Genomic DNA, 20,722 nt, shown 5'->3' with positions numbered 1-20,722 from the left:
ATCGAATTAGAAATTTGAATGGACTGGATAAAAATCTGGTAGAATTTTAATGGAAATAGAAGTTTTGTACAGATTCAATGGAAATCTATAAAAATCTGATACAAATTCAATGAAAATAGATTAAAATCTGATACAAACTAAATGAAAAATAGATAAAAATCTAATACACATTTATTGAAAATAGATAAAAATCTGATACAAACGTAATGAAAATAAATAAAAATCTGATACAAACTTAATGAAAATAAATAAAAATCTGATACAAATTTAATGCAATAGACAAAAATCTGATACAAATTTAAAAGACTCTGTCAACATGCCTGTATACCTGCCACCCTGGCAATTTAATCATCCATCATCGATGTGCCAATCTAATATGTGGGAAAAAATCTAGCTTCAACCTAATCTTAAGTTATTGTATAACTTAGCTAACTAAGTTATTGTATAGCTTACCTAACTAATAACTATTAATGACCTCCCAGTGTCGTAATATCTGTAATACCCCAAGGTTATATTTTCTGCCAAATGGTTTCCTACAACCAATAAAACGGTTAATCTATTCATTTATCTATATTTATTCATTCACACACACACACACACACACACACACACACACACAGGAATTTTGTGTCCCAGTCGAACGCTCCACCTGCACAAAGTGAATAAAATCTGAAGCTCTTTGAACATTCCAGGCATTGTTTTCGAGATTGTAAATTACTGCAGCAATCTGGCTTCCAGCTGTTTGCAAACCATACACAAACAAAATCATCCCAAAGCATGACGAGGGTTTGTATGACAAAGAATGTGGGGGATGGGTGGAAAATAAAGAGAAGGGGGATGTCACTTTCCCACACTTCTTTTTCTTTTAAAAAAGGTGATCCTCAATCTTGCATAGTTTCCTTCTCTCTCTCTCTCTCTCTCTCTCTCTCTCTCTCTCTCTCTCTCTCTCTCTCTCTCTCTCTCTCTCTCTCCCTGACCCACCCGTGTCCACGACGTGGTCCTGGGCCTGTTCGCTGATGTGGTATCTGGTCTGCGCGTCCTTCTCCGTGATGAGGAACTGCACGTGGTCCTCCTCGCTCTTCGTCTTCAGGATTTCCACCTCGACCTCCGCCTCGTGCAGCTGAGAAGCCACCGCCTGTAAGAAGAGGAAGAAGAAGGAGGAAGAAGAAGAAGGAGGAGGAAGAGGAAGAGGAGGAGTGGGACCGTCAACTTGATGAAGATCTTGGGAGGAGTCGAGAGGGCGGGTGTAACTTCAAAGCAAAGAGAAGACGATGAAGCGAAACAATACAAAGAGTAGAGGAAAAACCACAAGATGGTGCGAGGATAGTCATGATCTATGTAGATGAAAACGGAATAAGAACAAAGGGTAGAAGGATGATGATGAGTTGTAGATGAGGCTAAAGGGTAGATGATGAGGCGGGAGTAGATACTAGGACACTCTGGGTAGATTGAGGGACACGAAGATGATGATGAATGAGGAAAGAAAGGAGTACATTGCGAAAGAGATAGAGACATCTTGTAAGACATGATGGACTCAGACGGTCACTGAATGAGAGTGGGACAGTCGACTACACACACACACACACATTCTCTCTCTCTCTCTCTCTCTCTCTCTCTCTCTCTCTCTCTCTCTCTCTCTCTCTCTCTCTCTCTCTCTCTCTCTGGTAAACTGCCCTCAGCAACTCTGATGCATCAAGCTTTGAAAAGCTCGTTCGTTGTTACTTTTGTCGAGAAAGAGGTGATTAGGCCTCCACCACTTTCCTTATAGAGTTTCGTGTATAGAGTTTCGTGATAATTATAGATGAGGGAATGTTATCCTTTGAAGCTAAGATTTTTCACAGTGGGACGAGGCATCTTCTCAATGACGCTTCTTGCTAAGTCAGTTCTCCTTTCAGTGTTACAGAGAATGATTATGAAATCATTTACGTATGTTTATGAAGGTTTTCGTATAAAATGAGATGGTATATTGAGGTAATGAGCGCTCTTATATCTTCCAAAGGAGTGGGTGGTGGGGAAGGTAGTATATATATATATATATATATAGAGAGAGAGAGAGAGAGAGAGAGAGAGAGAGAGAGAGAGAGAGAGAGAGAGAGAGAGAGAGAGAGAGAGAGAGATACGGACGATAATCTTATATACCCTGCTGAAGAAACGACCAGTCCTAATCCTCTCTTTTAACGATGCTCTTCTCATTCCCTCCTTGAATTCGAGACGGTAAAGTGAGATCAAACTCCTTCTCTCTCCCCCACACACCCCACGCAGCAACAAGTTCTTACCCCCCTAACCCTCCACACTCGCTTAGAAACGCCAGACACCCATTTCTTATTCCAAAAGTTTCAGAAATAATAAATGAAGGACGTTTAAAAGGGAGAGAAGGGAGAACCTTTGGAGTCGACAGCTCTTAAAACTGGTTTTGGGATCTGCGTTCCGTGAGGGTTTTTGAATACATGTTCATCGCCTCAAACTTTTGTGGCAAGTCGATGCAGAGGATTCGTGTGCGTGCGTGTGTGTGTGCGTGTGTGTGTGTGTGTGTGTGTGTGTGTGTGTGTGTGTGTGTGTGTGTGTGTGTGGAAAGGGGAATCCCCTTCCTCCTACTGAGGAAAGGGGAGGAGGGAAAGAGATGGGAAGGGTTGATTCTCTTCCTCTTCACTTGGAGGGTATTATTCCTTCTCCATCTATTGAGGATTATAGATCAATCATACGTCTGTATCCACGAGGAAATGGCGCTTCTTTCACATAGCCTTGTCTTGCCGTCATGCGTTTAGCAGCCATGCGCAGGCGTAAATATGGCCTCTCCTCCTGTATATGCATATCCAAGTGGAGGACCGACCATGCAAACGACACCCCCCCCCCTCCCTCCCTCCCAACAACCTTGTATACACATCCAAATGGAGACCAGGTCATTTCAGACGAGTGGTAAATACTCTCTCTCTCTCTCTCTCTCTCTCTCTCTCTCTCTCTCTCTCTCTCTCTCTCTCTCTCTCTCTCTCTCTCTCTCTCTCTTTCACCCCTCCAGAGGGATAAAAAAAAAAAAAGATAATGACGACACAAGCGATTTCTCAATTCTTCTCAAACTTTCAAGAAACGAAACTTAAGGTGTGAGAGGGATTGACATTAGAATAGAAATCTCCAAGACTTTGAAACTTGAAACGAAACGAGATTGATCTGTTTATTCTCGAGGTTTTCCTTCCCTAGAGATGGCAGCTTACTAAATAAAATAGAAAAAAATAAAAGTTTCAGAGAGCTGTAAAACTTGACCACTGCCCCACCAGAGTTGGGAAAGATAAACTTCACCAAATGTCTCTCCTGGGAAAGCAAACAACGGCCATTCCGTTTTCTATTTTTTCTTTTTTTTTCCCCCACTCTTATGGTTAAAGTCTAAGAGAGGCATGAGGAAGAGTGGTGAGAAAATGGAATACATACTAGTGTGTGGTGAAGAAGAAGGTGGGCGGGGGGCGGCGTGGTTTGAGAGAGAGAGAGAGAGAGAGAGAGAGAGAGAGAGAGAGAGAGAGAGAGAGAGAGAGAGAGAGAGAGAGAGAGAGAGAGAGAGAGAGAGACTGTGAGATAACCGTGGGAAAAGGCGCTGTATGAATAACGTGGGCAAAACAATGGTAAAAAAACAGAAGAGGAGGAGAAAGAAGAAGAGGAGGAGGAAGAGAGAGAAGAAGAGGAAGAGGAAGAGGAGGAGGAGGAGGAAGAGGAGGAGGAAGAGGAAGAGGAGGAGGAGGAGGAAGAGGAGGAGGAGAAGGAAGAGGAGGAAGAGGAAGAGGAAGGAGATACTTGATACGAGGGACATAGGGGAAAGTGGAAAGTTGAGATGGGTCGGAAACGCCAGAAAATAAAAGACAAATAAAAGATAGTGAGGGAAAGCTGTCGTTGTGGCTATCTTTATACACACACACACACACACACACACACACACACACACACACACACACACACACACACACACGTACGTCGTCCGGCCTTCGATGGGGTATGACGTGCGTCAGTAACGCTCTCTGGTCGCCTACATGTCACCATGCGTATGCGAATGAAATGATACGCGTAAAACAGAAGAGTTACGCGTATCGAAAAAATGAAAACATACGCCTTAAAGAAAAAAGAAAACAGGAGTTACGCCTAGAGGGAAGACAATATCTTACTTGCCAATGTGAAAATATACGCGTGAAAAAAAAGAAGTTATGCGTATGAGAAAATAAAACACAGACGCTTAGGAAAGAAAAGTTATGCGTAAAGTGAAGACAGGATCTTACACGTGGAGGGAGACGAAACACACAAAAATATTTACACTTCCTCTCTCCCCCTCTCCCCTCTCCCTCTCTCCTCTCCCTCCCTCCTCTCTCTGGGCAGGATCTTCCTCTAGCTATAGGACAAGGGAGGTGGTCTTCTTCCCCCCACCCCCCATCCTTCCTTATAGGATGGTTGAGAGTCCTTAAGAATATACAGGGGCCCCCCTCCCCCCCTACCCCCTCCACGCCAGCAGACGCCAGTGGAAAAACAACGCGAAAACCAATTCATATATGACCACACATCCCTCAGCTGGATCAAAACAGCGAGAACACAGGGTTTGATGATTACATGCTCAGGGGGGGAAGAGGGGGGAAGGGGGGGGTTGACTTGTAAGGGTGGGAGGGAGGGGGTTGTTAACTTGTTGACTTGTAAGGGTGGGAGGGAGGGGGTTGTTAACTTGTCAGGGAGAGAGAGGGAGAGACTGACTTGTAAGGGTGGGAGTGCTGAGGGAGGGAAGGGAAGGGGGGTTTGTTGACTTGTAAGGGGATGGTACAGTGACTAGGTTAAGGGAATGGTACAGTGACTAGGTTAAGGGAATGGTACAGTAACTAGTTTAAGAGATGGTTCAACACCTAGGAGAAGGGAGAGGCAAATTAGCTAATGGGTAGACGAATCTACATTGATCACGGATAGGGAATAGTACAGTAGTAACTATGAGATAGAGTATGGATGGCACTGTAACTAGGGATAGGGGATAGTACAGTAACCATGGAATGGGACAGTTACAGTAACTTGGGGAAGCCAATCCAATCCAATCGTGTCTTAGTGTATGATGGATCGTAACCTGCAAGAGAAATACACATCGAAGCCTCATCCACTTCTGGGATTCGAACCCATCCAAAATATATCCCCTACCCGCCACCACCCCACTTTCCCTCAAGCCTCTCACAACACGATTAATTACGAAATGTCTCCCGGCAACATAACTCCCGACTCAATCGCCTCACGGCAAAATAGCCATGGATTCCAGAGCAAAAATTCCATTCATCCAATAATACTATTCCTCCTCTTTCCAAAATGCATCAGTCATTCCAAATTCCTTAGAATTAATCTTCAAGAAAGAATTCTAAGCATTGAAGGCCAGAGGTAATTAAGAACGAGGGAGAGAGAGGAAAAAAAAAAGACATTCTATACATTTTCTTTCTGAGAATTTGATAGATTTCTGATACTGTTGAAGATATGAAAAAAATCCCCGTATCACATTCGGAGAGAATTTAATGGCAGAGAATTTAATGTCTTTTGTATACTTCGGGGGCCTTTGGGGTAGACAGGTTAACAGATAAGCCATGACTGACTGGGTCAGCCATGCTGGATAGACTGAACCCCACGTCAAAGGGAAGATGATGGGCAACAGAGCATCCTGCCGTGTTGAAGATGCCGTGTTAAATCATGTTGAAGCCGTGTTAGATTATATTACTCTTGGTTTATACAGGCGATTAATAAGAGGCTATGTTAGGTCATGTTACTCTAGTTTTATATAGACACTTAAGGAGCTATGTTAGGTCATATTGCTCTTGTTATATAGAAATTGTTATGAAGCTATGTTAGGCCACATTACTCTAGTTGTATATAGACGATGAACAAGCTATGTTAAATCATACAACTCCAGCTTAGACAGACCATTAGTTAGCTGTGTTAGATCACATGACTTCCGTTTATACAGACGATTATGGTGCTGTGTTATATCAAGTCACTCTCACACATACACGCGATTATACAGCTGAGACACACACACACACACACACACACACACACACACACACACACACACACACACACACACACACACACACAATGTCGCTGGCCATGAACTTCCCCTTTTTTTTGTTTTTAACTTTCAATAATTGCAAATCCCAGAGGGGTAGTGGGTGGGTGGTGGAGGGAGCTCCTCCTCTCTCTCTCTCTCTCTCTCTCTCTCTCTCTCTCTCTCTCTCTCTCTCTCTCTCTCTCTCTCTCTCTCTCTCTCTCTCTCCCCTAAGTGTGGGGCCAAGAATCCCTTCTAAACTTGATTACTAGTTTCCTTTTTCTTCTTCTCCTTCTCTCAAAACCATTCCGTAAGGCATGCGGGGGAGAGGGGACACACACACCCTCTCTCTCACTCCAGTCATTAATTATTCCAGTCCTGTGTCTAGCAATTAACCCGACGACTCATTAGCCCCTTTAGAGGGGGGGGGGGGGAGAGAAAGAAAATGAAGGGTTGGATGTGTGTGTGGGGGGGGGGGGGAGAAGAAAGAAAATGGGGCTTGTGAGGGAGGGTAGGTAAAAGTATGAGGAAGATTGTGTGTGTGTGTGGGGGGGGGGGGGGAATATAGGGAGAGAAAGTAAGACCTGATGGTCGACTGATAGATATCTGATGGTATCTGTACATCCCTGATCTATCTAGATGGAGAGAGAGGATAGTAAAGAAGAAGGAGTCAAGAAGGAAGAGAACTGGACGTGGGCAATGAAGATGGGAGGAAGGGATGACTAAAATGGTCTATAGTGTGGACGCGTTAAGGAAAACGGGTAGCCAACTCAGCCTAGCCCACTTCGATGTGCATAGACCACTTCGATGTGTATAGTTAGCCCACTTCGATGTGTATAGACCACTTCGATGTGTATAGTTAGCCCATTTCATTGTGTATAGCCCACTTCGATGTGTATTGCCCACTTCGATGTACACAGCCCATTTCATTGTGTATAGCCCACTTCGATGTGTATATTCCACTTTGACGTGTATATTCCACTTCGATGTGTATAGCCCACTTCGATGTATATGTATATATATCCAAATTTTCTCCTCTAGACACTAACCCTCACTCCTGGACACACGATCTCCCTCCACCCCTACGCTGTCGCCTTTGATGGACGGAATCATAGTACTTTTAAATATTAAAAAAGGTCAAACTGACCGTATCCAAAGGTCAGGTCATCCTACACTCTGGGCATTGTCTGAACAACCTCGCTGGTGAAGCCATCGTACTCAAACGTCAAATTGTTGTACTTTATGAATCAATTATCGTACATGAGAGTCACACTATCGTATGAAGACTCAAATCAAAATATATCTTTCTCTTTCTTTTTTTTTCCCGAGGGATAAGAATCATTTAGGCTCAAGGAATCACCTCAAGGGATCACCTCATTTTCCCCTAATCGCACGGGTATCGAACGTGGGAAGTAGAAATTACAAGCCACATAAGTGAGACAGGAAGGAGAGGGGTGAGGGAGGGAGGGGAGGAGGGAGAGAGGGGTGTCGTCTTCCTTCCCTGGCCAATCAGCGCCTCGTCTCCTCCCTTTGACCATCTCACCCCCCTTCCCCCTCCCCCTCTACCACTAAGTCAAGGCAATTGGGTCGTTATTTGGTTTGTCAGCTCGACAGATGTGCGATCGGAGGGGGGAGGTGGAAGGGGAGTGTGTGGGGTGGGGGAGATGGTCGGCTAGAGGGGTGGGTAGGGTTAGGTTGTTGGGTGGGTGTGTGGGTGTGTGGGTGGATTGTGTGTGGGTGTGTGGGTGTGTGGGTGGGTGTGTGGGTGGGTGGATTGTGTGTGGGTGTGTGGGTGGGTGGGTGGATTGTGTGTGGGTGTGTGGGTGGGTGGGTGGATTGTGTGTGGGTGTGTGTGTGTGTGGATGGGTGGGTGGGTGGATTGTGTGTGGGTGTGGGAGGAGGAGGAGGGTGGATATAGTTCGTGGGGAAAGGGTTGATGGTGTCCGAATTCGTCCCCATTCCATCTCCCACATTTTCTCTCGTCCCCAGAAGCAAAGTCAACCAACAGCTTCTTCAGTTCTTCTCTCCCCCCCAACACATGTGAGTGGAGGGTGGAGTGGAGGGTGGAGTGAAGGGTGGAGTGGAGAGTGGAGGGTTAATGGTGGGCGGTTCTTCCAAAGCATTGTTCCCTTTTTTTCTCATGGATCTCTTCTCTTATCCTTATCATGCCTTCTTCTTCTTCTTCTTCTTCTTCTTCTTCTTCTTCTTCTTCTTCTTCTTCTTCTACGTCTTCTTCTTTCTTCTTCTTCTTCTTCTTCTTCTTCTTCTTCTTCTTCCTCTTCTTCTTCTTCTTCTTCTTCTTCTTCTTCTTCTTCTTCTTCTTCTTCTTCTTCTACGTCTTCTTTCTTCTTCTTCTTCTTCTTCTTCTTCTTCTTCTTCCTTTTCTTCTTCTTCTTCTTCTTCTTCTTCTTCTTCTTCTTCTTCTTCTTCTTCTTCTTCTTCTTCTTCTTCTTCTTCTACGTTTTCTTCTTTCTTCATCATCATCTTCTTCTTCTTCTTCTCCTTCTTCTTCTTCTTCTTCTTCTTCTTCTTCTTCTTCTTCTTCTTCTTCTTCTTCTACGTCTTCTTCTTCTTCTACTTCTTCTTCCTCTTCCTTCTTCTCCTTCTTCTTCTTCTTCTTCTTCTTCTTCTTCTTCTTCTGTCTTGTCGTCTCATTTCCCTCCAAATCCTCTCAACTGTCTCCAAGTCCATCAGCTTCAAGACCTGCCACCCTAACCACCTTCTTTACTTCCTCCCAAACCTCATAATCCATGTGAGGTGGCATCTCTCCCTATCTTCACCCCTCACTCGTCTCTTTATTCTCATGAACGCCCTTGTAGCCTCATACCCTCCTGACGGCGTGGCGTGTGTGGTATACCGACACATAATAAGATCACATGACCAAATCAGCCAGCCAATCCAGGCCAGCGACAGAGCCACGCACGTCATCCGGCACCCAGCTCCCCGTGTGTGTGTGTGTGTGTGTGTGTGTCTCTGATACGCTGGTGTTTGTTGCTTTGCTGGTGTCACCTGGCGACAGGGGGGAGAGAGAGAGAGAGAGAGAGAGAGAGAGAGAGAGAGAGAGAGAGAGAGAGAGAGAGAGAGAGAGAGAGAGAGAGAGAGAGGAGGTGGGTGGTCTCTCTCTCTCTTGGTCCGTGTTGGTTTTCGTCTTTGTTGGTGTTACTTTTAAGAAGGTTTATGGTCCTTCTCATTGGTTCGCTGGCCAGTGTCTGGGGCAATACTGGTGCTATGTTATCTATACGTTGTATCATATCATATCTTTATATCATATTACCTCATATCATATCATGGTATATTATGCTATATTATATCATATCATGGTATATTATGCTATATTATATGATAATACTGTATTATGTTACATTAGTAGCTATCGACCAGACATGGGATAATATGTACATTTATATCCCATCCCCCAACCCTTATATACACCCATGGGTCTAATATTGCACCCAGTCACCCCGCCCACACTTCCCTAACACCCACCCACCCACACACCCACACACACACACACACACACACACACACACACACACAGCTGTATAAAGCGTGCCTCATATTGGAAGGAAATGTGTTTTATGAAGTACTACCGTACTCATGTGTGTGTGTGTGTTTGTATGACCGGGGCGTATAGCCTTGAGACCACAGGAGCCACATAGAAATGGTGAGGTGGAGGGAGGGAAGGAAACCCCACCCACCCTCCCTCTGGAGTTGTATAGTAAATCAGTGTATGTATGTGTGTGTATGTCCAAATCATATACATCCACAGGAAACATCTATTTGTCAGTAGAGATGATATGAATCTGTGTGTGGGGGAGGGGTCACACCTCCTCTGCTTGTTATTTAAGATGGGTTCTTGGGTCGGGAGGGAGGGAGGAAGGAGAAGGAGAAAGGGTGGTAACACCGTCGCCTTCTCTCAGTACTCCGGCAGAAGGGCTTGTGGTCCTCCTTGATTAAGGTAGGAACAAGGAGTTCTTCCCCTAAGGAGGTGGCATATGGACACATAAGAATAAGAATACAGTCCTAGACATTAACGTAGACTATAAACTGCTACTTAAGAAATGAGAAGCCCATAAGAACTACTTCATCATTCTCGTAATGATGTATATTCATCTTGTGTGTCATCTCTCTGTATGCGGGGTAGTATAATGTATACATGTTCAGTATACGATGAGTATACTTGTTAAATTGTTTCCTCACAAACGCGGGCGAATGTCGAAGTTAAGTTCCAATTTCTGAGCCATGCTTCGAACCGTAGGTCGAACTGATAAGACGGTCCTGTGAATCAGATAATGTTCTTACCTCTCGTCATGGTCTGTAAGTGGAATGCCTGCCTTATACTACCAAGTGCTTCACCCGGCCAACCAAATTGCCTTCGAAGCAATTAGTGTCAATAGCTGTCGAACCTCCTTAACAACAGGGAGTCAATGTCGTTCATTAAGACGAGAGAGAGAGAGAGAGAGAGAGAGAGAGAGAGAGAGAGAGAGAGAGAGAGAGAGAGAGAGAGAGAGAGAGAGAGAGAGAGGGAGATCCGTGCAGGTCCAGACGACATACGCCCTTTACGAAATTTGTTAATTGTCAATAATGAAAATGTACGTTGTTGTATCTTGGTTGAGATAATTCTACACGTTTAAAGTGACTTACTTATCAATCTTATCTGTATAGATTCACCCGTGCGCATATGTACTCACACACACACACACACACACACACGTGAACTGGGGCTATATACATATATGTATATGTATACTTCAGTATGTATCACCAGGGAGCAACGGGTCGCAGTCGCAGCCCCACTAAAAGAATAAAATCCTCATGCAAAAACAAGCATGCAATGATTATACACACACACACACACACACACACACATAGAGGAACCACCTGACGAAGGCCTACCTTGACGATGCCAATGACGATGTACTCCAACCCTGGCCTGTCTGAGTAGTAGTGAAGGATAAGGGCGCCGTCCTCCGGCCTCTCCGTACACCTGAAGCTGGGCGCCTTCATCCCAGGGTAGATCAAGGCCAAGTGATCGTGAAGGGCGTCTAGGTTCTGCATGGCGAGAAGAACAGAAAGATGGGTGTCGGCGAAGAAGGAGGAGGAGGAGGAGAAGGAGGAGGAGGAGGGGAAGGGATTTAGACTGTGTGTGTGTGTGTGTGATATGGGTGTCGGCGGAGAAGGAGGGGGAATGGGAGAAGGGATATAGACTGTGTGTGTGTGTGTGTGTGTGTGTGTGATAATCTGGAGTCTGATTGACTGATGGAATATAGTAGAGATTGAATGAGAAATGGATACCGATGGTGTAGGATGAGGCGTGAGAGAGAGAGAGAGAGAGAGAGAGAGAGAGAGAGAGAGAGAGAGAGAGAGAGAGAGAGAGAGAGAGAGAGAGAGAGAGAGAGAGAGAGAGAGAGAGAGAGAGAGAGAGAGAGATGTGTTCAAACGGATGGAGATGGTAGCAATATCTCATGGTGTAATTGACTACCAGTAGTTAACGAGGTTCAGAGACCATCTGCGAGGAGGTCAAACACTCGAACGAACGCTTGGGGTTAAAACAGCATCTCAGTACTGAGAGGAAGGGGTGAAGTTTCTTTCCTTGTGTCTGAGCCACATTCTTAAGAGAAAGGGATGGGGGGAAAGTGGTTGGTTGTTTTGCTGAACGGAGGAGTAAAAGGGATAGAATGATAGGGTAGGATGGTAAGGGAAAGAGACGTGGGGTAAAGGTTCATATAGTACTATCAAGGGTTAGACAAGAGCACTCAGGGAACATTAAAGAGAAAGGAACAGGTAGGAATTGTCCCGTTCCAGTGAACCATTAAGGGGAACGGCTGAGTAGGAGTGGAACAGATAGAGGAGATAGAGGGGGGGTCTTTTCCTGTTCCATTGTGTGTAAGGGAACTTTAGACTGGCAGAACAGGTTCGACCAGGTCATGGATGTGTCAATGGTCGTTCTCTGGGGCCATTCAGGGGGAAAAGGTGGAAGGTAAAGGTGATTCTGTGAAACAGAAATGAAACGGAATGTTGTGACAAAGTGTCTATCTGTCAAGATAAGACTATACATTATACATTATACATTACACATTATACATTATACATGAGGGGGTTCTCTCTGAGAGTGATAAATAAGGGGTCATGATGACAATGATAAATAGGGAGTCACTGTGAAATTGGTAAATGGGGTGTTCAATAAGGAAGTGTTAAATAAGGGAAACCACTCTGAAAATAGTAAATGGGGTTCTAGTTTAAAAATGGTAAATAGGGTTTCACTCTCGAAATGATAAAAATGAGCTCATTCTAAAGTGTTAAATAAGGGGGGGTTTTAATGACAGTGGTAAATAAAGTGCTTTTTCTTTTAGAGAGAGAGAGAGAGAGAGAGAGAGAGAGAGAGAGAGAGAGAGAGAGAGAGAGAGAGAGAGAGAGAGAGAGAGAGAGAGAGAAGCTTTGGCCATAAGACGGCAAAATAAAAAAATTCTAAATTGTCCTTAAAGGAAAAAAGAAAAAGTTTCATATAGATATATATATATATATATATATATATATATATATATATATATATATATATATATATATATATATATACCCTGGTTTAATAAATAAAATTTATGACCACTAACCTTGGAGGAGAAATTAAAAATTCTTCTGCCAGCGGGACTTATTTCATATCCCAGTTAATATCCCACAAATAGCCCGCTGCAGCGGATGAAACACACGCAATTAGACATTGAGGATATGTGGTCAATTAGATTCGCCTTTTTTGGAGACGCTGGTATAAGTGTGCGCTGGTAAAAAGCCTCGCTCAAGCTGGTCCTCTCCAACCTTCACACACACACACTCACATTTTCCTTTTTGAAGTCGTGAGACTTTGACCAAAAAGTATTGAGCAACGTGCCAAAACAAAACGATATATATATATATATATATATATATATATATATATATATATATATATATATATATATATATATATAAAAGACATGGCATAAATGAATTTCTTTCAACACACACATACCACCTCTCTCTCTCTCTCTCTCTCTCTCTCTCTCTCTCTCTCTCTCTCTCTCTCTCTCTCTCTCTCTCTCTCTCTCTCTCTCCCTCTCTCTCACCTGCAGGAAGTCACTCACAGTCGCCCCGAGCACCTGCAGGATGGCGTCGTATCCTGATTCTTGACAAAACTTGAAAAACATTTTGCCAAACATTTCCAGGATCGCGTTGGCTGGAACACCTGGAACGAGAGAGAGAAAAAGAGAGATTGAGATAGAGACATACAGAGAGAGAGAGAGAGAGAGAGAGAGAGAGAGAGAGAGAGAGAGAGAGAGAGAGAGAGAATGGTTTGTTGTCCTGTCAGTAATGATGAACCTAAAAAGGTATGTGTATCCTTTACACACACACACACACACACACACACACACACACACACACACACACACACACACTTGTCCAAGGTCTACCCACGGGGAGTTTGCAAGACTCACGTAATTTGCCTCATGGAGAGTCGCTTGTTAATCTCCCCGCCGCTCCCATTAGGAGAGGGAGTGGGGAGATAAGGGGAGGGGAGGGGAGGGAGGCAAAGTCTCCTCCCTCATTTCGTGTAGTGCAAACAAATCGTGTTTACCCAGCTGCTTGTCTGCCTCGGGGGTCACTCTTAGCTAGGAGGATGGAGGAGAGTAGAGATTGAAGGAGGAGGAGGGGAGGAAGAGCTAGAGGAGGTGGAGGAGGAAGGAAGGGGAGGGGCAGAGGTGGAGAGGAAGAGGAAGAGGAAGAGGAGGAGGAGGAAGATGAAGATTAGGAGGACTTGGGAAGGACGGACATCAGAAGACCTGATTAGTCCATGATGAGGTGACCTGGTTATCAGTGGCTGAAAAGGATAGTAAAGCAGATGACACCTCCCTACCCACCTCGCCCTCTGGCTCAACAGCCAAAAATAGAATAAAAAAAGATAAATATAAAAAGAAAACACTATGCATTATGGGGTTGTACACTGCCGTGGAAATTCAATAGGAAAGTGAACGAAAAAAATACAAAATTCTCCACTAGTTCAAAAACAACAGCACTGACGCTGGTCTCTGAAAAAAGAGAAAGATGGGGTTTAAAAAATGTCACGTTTTGAAGTATGATTATAGACTGATAACATACACATCACGCTAAAGCAAAGTGATTTACAATGTGTATGAGTAATATACGCTAGAAGCAAAGTGATTTACAATGCAAATTTACAATTTGCATTTAAGTCGATTTACAATTTACATTTAAGTCGCTTTAAAATTTACATTTCTTTCTTTTTATTTGAGAGGCTAAGCTATAGATACATGATCCACCTCAATGGCTTTGGAAATAGATGTCACGATGATAGATATAAGAGATGAGATCACAGCGTTACCTTATCATTTTTGACCTCTCGTAAACAAACCTACACCCCTACCCTCCCCCCCCCCCCGTTCCACATGCACGTACGTGCGGGGCCGCCCCTACCACCCCCCACCCTCCGTTCCTCACGCACGTACGTGCGGGGCCGTGAGTGCATTGAAAGCACTCAAGAAACACTTGCCACTTTCAGGAATCTCTTGCCTTCAGGGAGTGCTTGCGAAACGACTTCCGCTCTCTCTCTCTCTCTCTCTCTCTCTCTCTCTCTCTCTCTCTCTCTCTCTCTCTCTCTCTCTCTCTCTCTCACACACACACACACACACACACACACACACACATCTGTACAACAGAGAAAAGTGTCTACACACAGACGAGTGTATGTAGAGGATATGGCCGCTCGCTCCGTGGATGGGCTCCGCAGTCTTCGGTGTTTAGTGTCTATAGCCTAGTCTGTGTTCAAGATGGACGTCTGCTGAAATTCAGCCCATCTGCGAGGAATCAGCTCTCTGTGGCTGAAGGTACACGGCAAATCTGTGTGTGTGTGTGTGTGTGTGTGTGTCTGTCTGTCTCTGTCTGTCTGGGTGTCGACTATAACTTGCGTCGACAGTAAGTATATTTTTCCCCCCCTAACATCATTGACAATGAACCCTATCTGTCTTCACTAATATAACTACTACTAATACTACTACTACTACTACTTACTACTACTAATACTACTACTACTACAAATGCCACTCTATTACTACTACTACTACTATTACTACGAATTAGTACTAATACTACCATTACTACTACTACTTCTACTATCACTGCTACTACCACTGCTACTACTGCTATTACTATTACAAACGCACCTACTTCTACTATTACTACTACTACAAATACCACTCCATCACTCGCACTACTACCACAACCACTACTACTACTACTACAAAACAGTCCAAATTACCTATGAGCAACTGGCTTACATCCCATAAGCAAGCCGGACAAAACTAGACAATACAGAAGTATGCAAACACTAGTCTATATAGATGTATACAAACACTAGATTAAACAGGTTTATAAAAACACTAGACTATATAGATGTATACAAACACTAGATTAAACAGATTTATAAAAACACTAGACTATATAGATGTATACAAACACTAGACTATATAGATGTATACAACACTAGATCGTACAGATGTATACAAACACTAGATCGTACAGATGTATACAAACTCTAGACTATAAAGATATATACAAACACTAGACTATAAAGATTTATACAAACACTAGACCGTACAGATGTATACAAACACTAGACTTTACAGATTTATACAAACACTAGATATATAGATCTATACAAATAAATCTAGACTATACAGACGTATACCAAAAAGAATAGACAATACAGATAAATACAAACACTAGACTATACAGATCTATACAAAAAAAATCTAGACTATACAGACGTATACCAGAATGAATAGACAATACAGATAAGATACAAACACTAGACTATACAGAAGTATCAAAAAAAATCTAAACTATACAGACGTATACCAAAAGGAAACTAGATTTTACAGATGTATACAAAAGTCCTGTCCTTGGAACTTGTCTTTCTCCCCCTCTGGTGTAAATAACCTAAAGGAATTGCAAACCCCGTGATGGTGTTTGGCCTCACCATCAACAATAGGTCTGACTTAGTGCCTCCAGATGCCCGCAAGAGGGAGCTAAAGATAAACCACAAGGTAGGAACACGGTAAAAACAACTCTACCTGTGTACAGAACCGGGGTCTTTGTAACACACCATCGTTCGTCGACGCTAGTTTACAAAGAGCGGGGAATGGAAGGCGTCTTTTTGTCAGCGAAGAAATTATGGGAGCCTGAGAGACAGTATGGGGGTGGGTGGGTCTATTTATCGGGGGGGAGGGGTGGGGGCTGTAATGGATTGGGTTAGAGCGTATGAACGTCTGATAGTGAGGGAGGAGAGGGAAGAAGTGGTGGATGAGGAATCAGACGTCTAAAAGGATGTTGTAGGTATACACAAGCCATGTATGAAATATATACACACACACACACACACACACACACACACACACACACACACACGAGAGAGAGAGAGAGAGAGAGAGAGAGAGAGAGAGAGAGAGAGAGAGAGAGAGAGAGAGAGAGAGAGAGATAAGGGCCCTCCCTCCCATGTAAAAGACGGAGATAAGAGAGAAGTTTAGGAAAGGAGCCTGAGGATGATTAATGAACCACTCAGAAATTAAAGATGAAGAGCAATGCTTACTTGGCGTGAGTTGAGGGAGAGGTTTATGCTAGATGATGTCAAGGACAAACCCCCAACACCCCCGCCGCCCCCCCAACATCCCTCCAACACCACAATCCCCCAACACTCCTCCAACACCCTACCGGGTTTTTTTTTACATCTTTCCCTCTTTAGTTACACCTCTTTAAACCTCCTTACAGGCTAAAGTTAGATTCCCCCACCCAAAGGGGTTTACAGACACGTTCATGTATCATTTACATTTACGATTACATCGCTCTACTGACCAGTAGGTGAAAATGAGATCCAGCAACCGTTCTGTAAACAAACGTGGTCATGACGTTTGTAGGTTATTTACACGCGTTTACACACGCTCACTCTCGAACAAGTGTCGTAAATAGAATGTCTAAATGTAAAGAAGGGTTTATTTGACCACCGTAATGTGTGTGTGTGTGTGTGTGTGTGTGTGTGTGTGTGTGTTTGATTAATCATTCAGGACAGGGGCCTTAATTGTGGTATGACTAAATACCTGTTGGCAACGCTTTCGACCCAGTTATCTGCGTCGTCAAAGGCCCTTTTCGAAATCCAGCGCTGGGTCCTCGCGAACGAAACATGGTTTAACCCATCAACATAATTCATCTTGTGTCAACATTGCCCAAAAGCCGTGTCAACACAATTCATAATAAACAACCTCCGAATTGCCTTGTTAAACCGTGAGTGATAGCTGGAAAACGCTGACTGATTCATGGAATATCACAAACAACTGTTTATCTGAAGCTGTTTGGACTGTCCAAACGAATGAATGGTTTACATTGCTCGTTTCTGGGAGCCATTGGAACCAGCTTGTTTCGGCACGGAGGGTAATTAAAGGGGTAGACTTGATTACATGTGTGATTTTGACTCCCAGGTGTTGGTGGGCGGTCTTCACCTGCACTGCCTCTGGTCATACAGGGAGTCATCTCAGAAGAGGGCTGTGTCATAGTTGGATCACGAAGGGAGAAAGCACAGTCTTCGAGGAAGAACCTCTCAATTCAAAGGCGTCTGTCCCTTCCCTGCTACTGGATGTAGCGCATGTCTTAGAGCCGCAGGAGCTTCTGGGGGGGGAAGAAAATGAAGCTCCTTAAGGCACATTTTTTTGGGACCCCTTCAAGAAAAGGGGGGGTTCCGGTGTATTTATAAATAAAAACCAAGCACTGCTTCCAAGATGAAATGGAGCTCTTTAAGTCACATTTTTGTAACCCCTTTCAAGAAAGGGGTTTCCGGCGTACATATAGAGCAATAAAAACCAAGCGCTGCTTCCAAGATGCATCTTGAAGAGGAGGTTGTCAACCCTCATCCATTTTTTTTTTTATTTAAACGTCTCGCTTGATTGGGCGAAACCAAGAGAATGACCGAGTCAGATAGTGGGTAGGTAATATTTTTTTTTGGGGGGGGATGGGAAGCGAGGCTGTGGTGCTCGTCCTTGACGTAGCAAATAACTCAAAGAATCTAATCTACTTTGGACTGAAATGGTGACCATCCTCCATACTCGATAATTACCGTAGGGTAAGGAAAGAAAATGGGAACGAATGAATCACTTTGAGAAAGAGGTTGGAAATGAGAAAAAACCCATTTTCTTTTTTTTTTTCATTTTAGATGACGTTGCTTCGAAATGGTTCGAGACTGCTGTGTCTCGGTGTTTCTGATGTCCCTCACCAAAAAAATTTATCTGAGAGTGAGGAATGAGTGTTAAGATATTTTTTTTGGGGGGGGGGGCGAAAGATAAGGGGATATGAATTTCTTTTCTTTTATTCTCAATTTAGTTTGGACAATGGAAATGTCTATAGAACGAATACTATTATGACATATTTGTTTTCATATATCATCTATATATAAATGGGGTTGAGGAAGGGGGGGGAGGTTCCTGGCGTGAGGAGGTGATGGGGGGGTTTTTCCTGGGGTGGAAGGAGGTAGGGGGGGTGGTGTTAGGGGGGTGTGGGTTGGCGAGGGGTGGGGGGTTCACCCTGGCGTGGTAAGCATGGATGGTAATAAAGCTCATATCACTTCCCTCTTGCTAAAATCTTGAGCCCTATGAGAGCCACGTCCTCCCCATCCAACTTTATGAAAGGGAATGTGTACTCCCACACACACACACACACACACACACACACACACACACACACACACACACACACACACACACACACACACACACACACGAGGCAAATTTGAGAGCTATGTAAATATTGTAAGATCTAATTACGACTAATACACTTGTGCAAAAGAGAGAAGGACTCAACAAGACCGTCTTAAGGGATTCGACACCAGGACTTACCCAAGACCCTCTTGTATAAGGGATTCAACACCAGGACTTACCCAAGACCCTCTTGTATAAGGGATTCAACACCAGGACTTACCCAAGACCCTCTTGTATAAGGGATTCAACACCAGGACTTACCCAAGACCCTCTTGTATAAGGGATTCAACACCAGGACTTACCCAAGACCCTCTTGTATAAGGGATTCAACACCAGGACTTACCCAAGACCCTCTTGTATAAGGGATTCAACACCAGGACTTACCCAAGACCCTCTTGTATAAGGGATTCAACACCAGGACTTACCCAAGACCCTCTTGTATAAGGGATTCAACACCAGGACTTACCCAAGACCCTCTTGTATAAGGGATTCAACACCAGGACTCACCCAGGACCCTCTCTGCTGCCGCTACAATATTGTAGGTAATCTCGTCTTCGTAGGTCAGCCTCACGAGGAACGAGCCTTCCATATGCACCTCGGCCTCGCGTCTGATGAGGAGGAGAGGTTATGAGTAAGTTATGAGGGGTTTGTGGGGGGGGAGGGTTACGTAAACATGTGAAGAGGGTTTGAGAAGGGTTGTGAGGGACTGTGGTAGCATGCAAGGATGGTTTATGAGGGGTTGTGATTGCTTGTGAGGAGGATTAATGAGGGGTTATGAGATTTTATGAGAGCTTGGAGCTTGTGAGAAGGGCTTGTGAGGGCTCGTGAGGGATAACGAAATATTGTGAGGGTGGGTGGTGATGAGTTATGAGCACTTAGTAAAGGTTATGAAGAGGAGTTTATGAGGAGTTGTGAGGCTTATAAGAGTTTGTGAAGATTGTTTATGAAGGGTTGAGGAACGATTGGGAAAGTTGTGAGGAATGACTATGAGGAGTTTGAGAGACCACTAGACCGTGAGTAAGTTCTATGAGTACCTACCTGGAATTATGAGTAGGGGATTATTAGACACTCGAGAGGTCATGAGGCATTATGAGATCTTTAAGAAGGGATTTTGGAGGATTTTGAAGCATTATGAGATCTTGTAAGAAGGGATTTTGGAGGATTTTGAAGGTTTATGAGATCATTATGGAGGTTCTATTAGGAGATGAGAGGAGTTTTGAGAAGGATTTGCGAGACGTTTCATGTTGTGAGGGTCTCATAAGACATCTGAGGACGGATTATGAGTAGCTGTAGGAGACTATGAGAGAACACGATATTGTGAGCGTCTAATATAACATTTGAAGATGATTATGATTAGCTGTAGGTGACTATGAGGGAATATGATGTTGTGAGGATCGAATATGACACATGAGGACGGATTATGAATAATAGGATTATGAGTAATTATGATTATGAGTAATTAGGAAACCATGAGGGAACACGATGTTGTGAGGGTCTAATAATAAGACATTCTGAGGATGGATTATGAGTAGCTGTATGAGAATATGAGGGAATACAAGAGCTTGTTTAGAGAGTTTATGAGGAAAAGGGATTGATGTGATGTGAATCTTTGGGGAAAAAAAAAAAAGGACTGGATTTTGTAAATTACCTTTCGAAAACCGAATTACCTTTATAAAGGAACTCTTTTTTTTTTTTTCAAAGGAATTACCAGTTATAATTCAATTAAGTGAATTAGAAGAGACGAGAATGCCTGAGTTTGATCTTTCTCTCACGAGAGAAAGAAAATATAAATTATATATATATATATATATATATATATATATATATATATATATATATATATATATATATATATATATATATATATATTCTTTTTCGTGGGGGGGTAGGTATTGTC

The 20,722-nt window shown here is 43.5% G+C and overlaps 1 protein-coding gene across 4 annotated transcripts in view; it reads right to left on the bottom strand.

Annotated features, from left to right (window-relative positions):
• Positions 1-20,722, bottom strand: part of Gycbeta100B (guanylate cyclase soluble subunit beta-1-like) — a 50,653-nt gene that overhangs the window by 12,577 nt on the left and 17,354 nt on the right. For all 4 annotated transcript variants that reach the window (XR_011713614.1, XR_011713615.1, XM_071668970.1 and 1 more), the window contains 4 exons: positions 19,333-19,433; positions 13,138-13,256; positions 10,934-11,089; positions 982-1,135 (listed from right to left, as the gene is read on the bottom strand). Coding sequence is in view for 2 of the 4 variants with exons in the window: in XM_071668969.1 (XP_071525070.1) it covers positions 982-1,135; positions 10,934-11,089; positions 13,138-13,256; positions 19,333-19,433 (530 nt within the window). In the remaining 2 variants the exon portion in view is untranslated. The remainder of the gene's footprint in view (positions 1-981; positions 1,136-10,933; positions 11,090-13,137; positions 13,257-19,332; positions 19,434-20,722) is intronic.

This window comes from Panulirus ornatus, chromosome 13 (assembly GCF_036320965.1).
Source record: "Panulirus ornatus isolate Po-2019 chromosome 13, ASM3632096v1, whole genome shotgun sequence".
NCBI classification, from domain to species: Eukaryota; Metazoa; Arthropoda; class Malacostraca; order Decapoda; family Palinuridae; genus Panulirus; species Panulirus ornatus.
Note: the sequence above shows the minus strand (reverse complement) of the source record. Positions and strands in the feature narration are given on the sequence as shown.